This window comes from Morus notabilis, unplaced genomic scaffold (assembly GCF_000414095.1).
Source record: "Morus notabilis unplaced genomic scaffold, ASM41409v2 Scaffold561, whole genome shotgun sequence".
In the NCBI taxonomy this organism is placed as follows: domain Eukaryota; kingdom Viridiplantae; phylum Streptophyta; class Magnoliopsida; order Rosales; family Moraceae; genus Morus; species Morus notabilis.
This window is the reverse complement of record NW_010357935.1, coordinates 193828-199853: the sequence shown is the minus strand read 5'-3', so window position 1 is coordinate 199853 and position 6026 is coordinate 193828. Positions and strand designations below refer to the sequence as shown.

At 38.0% G+C, this 6026-nt stretch overlaps 1 protein-coding gene across 1 annotated transcript; it reads left to right on the top strand.

The window, feature by feature from the left end:
- Window positions 1–1222: 1222 nt before the first annotated feature.
- LOC21393499 (receptor-like protein kinase THESEUS 1) lies at window positions 1223–4739 on the top strand. The gene has a single exon (XM_010091076.2). It carries the CDS (start codon window positions 1934–1936, stop codon window positions 4457–4459), a length of 2526 nt encoding a protein of 841 aa, XP_010089378.2. The 5' UTR covers window positions 1223–1933; the 3' UTR covers window positions 4460–4739.
- Window positions 4740–6026: the final 1287 nt, after the last annotated feature.

Below are 6026 nucleotides of genomic sequence, written 5' to 3'. Positions count from 1 at the left end.
CCCCTCTCATGTTGTTATTTTCCCTCCTTTTTATTCCAGTTTTGATGCTCCTTTAGAAGAATTTTGGTGTTTTTTTTTTTTTTTCTATTTAAATTTGGGATATGTTTGTTTGGTCTTTTTGTTATAAGAAAAAGATGATTAGATAACTTTAACATGAAAATTAAAACACAGGATGATATCGAAATCCTGAAAAAAAATAAGCTAAAACATATCAAAAATTTAGGGGTTGTTCCTTTACTCATAAACTAAAAAAAAAATTGAACTCAAGTTACAACTTTATTTAAGTTCATATATATTTTTTTTTTTTGTAAAATTTAAGTTTGAATTTGAGTTTTAACTTGAGTTTGGGGCTAAAATCTGAGTTCAAGTTTCTCCTTCAACTCAAGTTCTTAAACTCAAACTCAAGTTAATAAACAATATTTTTTCTATTTGTAAAAACACTATAATTTTTTCGTTTTAATTTCGATTGAGATGATTTTTTTTCTATGCTTTCACAATGAAGAGACGAGTAAAATCCTACTCATATATCCTATTAAAATTTTCCATCACCATTGAATTTTTATTAAAATACTACACAAATACAAATTCAAGTTTTGACCAACCCAAACACAAACTCAATAGATTCTCAATTCAAATCATAACTCAAAATATGCACATCCAAATACTGTTCATTAATTTGAGTTTGAGTTTCTGAACTTAAGTTGAAGGGGAAACTTGAACTCGAGTTTTAGTCATAAACTCGAGTTTGAACTCGAGTTTAAACTCGAGTTTAAACTTAAAAGAACATGAACTCGAATAAATTTGTAACTCGAGTTATCTTTTTTTAAATTTTTTACTCAAAAGAACAAGTCCTAAATCGCCCTAACTCAAATATTCTAAAAGAACAAACCCTAATTACTGAAAAATAATTGGAAAAAGGAAAATCCCTGTTTCAGGAAAATAATTGGAATACTTTGCCAACGCCATGTGACTGACGGCGTCAAGTAGCCGTTGGGGAAGAACACCGGGACCAAACGGTCGCTAGGGCCGTCAAGTCAATGCGTCAGCGCCGCTAAGTCTTTGCCTCATCCTGCCTCTCAAAGCCGCGTAAAAGTGGGTCCCACCGATTGTTGGTCCCAGCAGTGCAAAGCAAACCCGTCCTTTCCAAAAGCTTTAAAATACCATTATATCACATTTCATACGAACAAAAATACAAATAATTTTTTCATTTAAAGAACAAAGAAAAAAGAAAACCCAGTACAAAAGAGTTCCACAAACACAAAAAGACCAGAGAAGTAGAACTTTCATGGCGTTTTCCGTTATATTTTATTCGTATCATTCTTAAGATTCTTGGTTATCCATCAAAACTACAATATCTTTAGGAAAACAGCTGTTTCTTTTTTTTCTTTTATGTGATTTTTTGTTCTGAAGTTTCATGCCCTTTTTCTTTCCCTTCTTCTTCTCTTGTATGTGGGGTCCTCCACATCTTTTCTGCCCCGTAAATGACAGCCTAATCAACAGCCTGGAAAGGTTGGCTCTATAGAAAAGAAAAAACCTTAGCTTGATGAGATTTATGTAATAATATTATTAATAATAATAATCTCAACTGGGTTTTTGTTATTATTACTAGTTTTACTCCTTTTCAATTCAGACCCAGTCCAGTTTCCACTATTTCTAGCTGCTTGAGGTAACGAATCTGAGCTTTTTACTTGAAGAACAGTAATTAGAGTCTGTTTTGTATCTTGGCAAAGTTTATTTGCTTATGTTTTTGTAATTTTATCCAGTTTTGAGATTCTTGTACTTGTATTTGGATCTGGGGTTGCTTACTTTTGGGAATGTGATGTAATGCAATTTTGGGTTTTTGAGATTTTTGTTGAGTGATTTTTGGGTTGGGAATTTAGGCATTGTTTTGGCACATTAGATTTTCCTTCGTTGAGGATCTGGGTTGTTAGATATGGTGAAAATGAAACTTATTCAATTGATAAATTTGGTTCTAGCTTTTGTTCTTTTGATGGGTCAGGAGAGATCTTTTGCTTCATTCACTCCTGTTGACAACTACTTAATTGCTTGTGGCTCATCAAGAAATGTCACCTTCCAAGGTAGAACTTTTGTTCCTGATTCAGGCCATTCCTCTCTTATTCTAAAGAGTGGGAATTCCCAAGTTGCTACCTCAAATTCCACTGCCCCTTCTCCAATTTACCAATCTGCCCGAATTTTCACCGGCATCAGTTCATTCGAATTCGATATTGAGCGAGAGGGCCGGCATTGGATCCGCCTTTATTTCTTTCCCATTCGGAGTTCTGGCCAAAACTTGGCCTCAGCCTCAATGAGTGTTGTCACTGATGATTTTGTGCTCTTGAACAACTTCACCTTCAAGAACTACAGTGGCTCTTACATGTTCAAGGAGTATGCCATCAATGTCACCAAGGATGTCTTGACACTCACCTTCATTCCATCGAACAATTCGGTCGCGTTTATCAACGCGATCGAGGTTGTCTCCATCCCAGATTGGGTACTCCCTGACCAGGCAATGGCGGTAAATCCATCTTCCCCTTTTAGTGGCCTTTCTGATCTAGCGCTTGAGACTGTTTACAGGCTAAATATGGGAGGTCCTTTGATAACTTCTCAGAATGACACCCTAGGAAGAACTTGGGAGAATGATGAGAAATATCTTCATGTGAATAGTTCTGCAGTGAAAGTATCAGTCAGTCCTTCTAGCATAAAGTATCTGACTGCTGTCACACCGGAGACGGCGCCGAATTGGGTTTATGCCACCGCGGAAACCATGGGAGATCCTAATGTGGCGAATGGAAACTTCAACATAACTTGGGTCTTCCAAGTGGATCCAGATTTCATGTATTTTGTCAGGGTACATTTCTGTGACATCCTGAGCAAGTCTCTCAACAGTCTAGTCTTCAATCTCTACATAAACGACGATTCCGCGCTTGGGAGCTTTGATATGTCGTCGATTACTGGCGACTTGGATGTGCCTCTTTACAAAGACTTTGTTTCCAACTCCTCAGAGGGATCAGATACCTTGACTGTCAGTGTTGGCCCGGATACAATGGCTGATTTGACGAATGCGACTATGAACGGGTTGGAGATTATGAAGATCAGCAATGAAATCGGAAGTTTGGATGGTCTTTTGTCTGTCAAAAGTCTAAATCCGAGTTCGTCTTCGAAGCACAGCAAGATCGGAGTCATAGTAGGCTGCAGTGTAGGAGCTGTGGCTGCATTGGCACTAATCGGTTTCTGCTATTGTTGCGTGGCTTGTCGCAAGTCGAAGACCGTAAACCAAGGCCATCCATGGCTTCCTCTGCCCTTGTATGGCAACTCTCAGACAATGACAAAGATGTCCACAACCTCGCAAAAGAGCGCGACCGCAAGCTGCATTTCGTCGTCGAACCTGGGCCGTCTCTTTGTGTTCCAAGAAATCCTAGACGCGACCAACAAGTTCGACGAGAGCCTACTTCTCGGGGTTGGTGGTTTCGGCAGGGTTTACAAGGGAACACTTGAGGATGGGACTAAAGTAGCCGTTAAAAGAGGGAACCCGAGATCTGAGCAGGGTCTTGCCGAGTTCAGAACTGAGATCGAAATGCTATCTAAGCTCCGCCACCGCCATCTCGTCTCTCTTATCGGGTATTGTGATGAAAGGTCGGAGATGATCCTCGTCTATGAGTACATGGCCAATGGACCTCTTAGGAGCCACTTGTATGGAACCGATCTACCGCCGCTGTCATGGAAGCAGCGGCTTGAAATTTGCATCGGCGCTGCAAGGGGGCTGCATTATCTTCACACTGGTGCAGCGCAGAGCATAATTCACCGCGACGTGAAGACGACAAACATTTTGTTGGATGAGAATTTCGTTGCGAAAGTTGCCGATTTCGGGTTGTCGAAAACAGGCCCCTCTCTGGACCAGACTCATGTAAGCACAGCTGTTAAAGGAAGTTTTGGTTACCTTGATCCCGAATACTTCAGAAGGCAGCAACTTACGGAGAAATCCGATGTCTACTCTTTTGGGGTCGTTTTAATGGAAGTTCTGTGCACAAGACCCGCCTTAAACCCGGTTCTTCCGAGGGAGCAAGTCAACATAGCGGAATGGGCAATGACATGGCAAAAGAAGGGAATGCTGGATCAAATCATGGACCAGAATTTGGTCGGGAAGGTGAACCCAGCTTCTCTGAAAAAGTTCGGTGAGACGGCGGAGAAGTGCCTTGCTGAACACGGTGTTGACAGGCCGTCCATGGGCGACGTCTTGTGGAACCTCGAGTATGCTCTTCAGCTTGAGGAGACCTCGTCCGCGCTTATGGAACCCGAAGACAACAGCACGAACCACATCCCGGGCATCCCATTGACCCCAATCGAGCCATTCGACAACAGTGTGAGCATGATCGATAGGAACTCTGTCACGGACGACGACGCAGAAGATGCAGCCACAAGTGCCGTGTTTTCGCAGCTAGTAAACCCCCGCGGAAGATGAGAACATCGGATCTTTTCCAATTCAACGATCACTCGACCAGTCAATCTCCGCAGAGAAAAGGTGTTGGTTGTGCTGGCCTAAAGAGTGCTTGAAAATATATTGCAAAGAAACGAATAATGGTGACTTCGTTTTCTACATCAAAATTCTGTTTTAGTTCCTCTCCATTTTCTTCCATGATTAATTTGTAATATAGTTATGGCGGTGGGTGCCAATTAGTCCAACCGAAATTGCTTGTACGCTTATGAAAGATTCTATCGCTGTTTTGATACAATTTTTGTCAGAGTTTTCAGTTTCATGAATGAGTATAGAAAAGAAAGCAGGGTTTGTGATCACTGTGGCCTAATTGGCATTTCTACGATCCCTTGAATATGCTGATCAGCTGATATATGGTTTTATGTTTTAAGAAACTTGTTGATGTGTTACAATTGGCAGCTAAGCACTCTGGAGTGGAAGTTAAAGGAAAATGTCCAAGAATAACGAGTAGAGAGAACAACGGCTATGAGTTGAAAACATAAAAGTGTGCTGTGATTAAGGGAAAGTTATTTTGATTGTGGTATAAGTAATGTGCTTCTTCTGGCGGGAAATAACAGTGACCCAAAAAATAGATGGGTTAATTTTTAGGCAAAGTCTCACACCCTGACCAATACGGCACTTGTAATATTTTTGTTCATTCTAATATCATTTATATGTTCGTCTAGCATCTAATTTGCTTGAACGTAACACTCAATATTACAGGTCCTGGATTAATTTTATTGAATGTTATACGAATATATGAACGATGTTACAAGGACGAACGAAACATATTACAAGTGACTACTGACTGGTCGGGATGCCTAACTGGAGACACTTTTATATTTTGCTAATAATTTGTATTATTACCATGTCAATACTTATCACAAATCATTATTATGATTACAAATACAAATAGTTTTTTCTTTTAAAATTATTTTAGTATCCCGTGTTACGGCAAAACATGCTTTTGATACTTAGTATTTTTTATAATATCAAAACAATACATCGACGTTTTTAAAAACATATTCTTGGTATACTGAAGCTGATTTTTAAGACGTAAAATGACTTTAGTACCCTTCTATTTAATTAACCAAAAACTAATAAATTTAGAGAAAAAATATGAAAATTTTTTACTTTCTTGTTTTCTTTTAAATATTTTAATGTTTTAAAATATATTCTCAGATTTTTTTAAAAATTATTGATTTATATTTAATTAATAAAAATGATAGTTTGGACATTAAATATTCTAAAAATCAACTTTAGAGTATTAAGATGTTTTTAAAAACGTCGATGTACCGTTTTAATATTATAAAAAATATATGATATTAAAAGTATGTTTCTCTATAACACAAGATACTAAAATAATTTTTTTGTTTTTATAATTTACAAATACAAATAGTTATCATCAAATGTACAAGAATGACTTTAGGAGAATTACTATAATCTGACATGACAGTGACAATTATTTAGGAAATATTTTTTTCTGTAGTGCTACACTTAAACTTGACCATATAATAAGTAGACTGCCTAAGAGGGAATATATATATATATATAT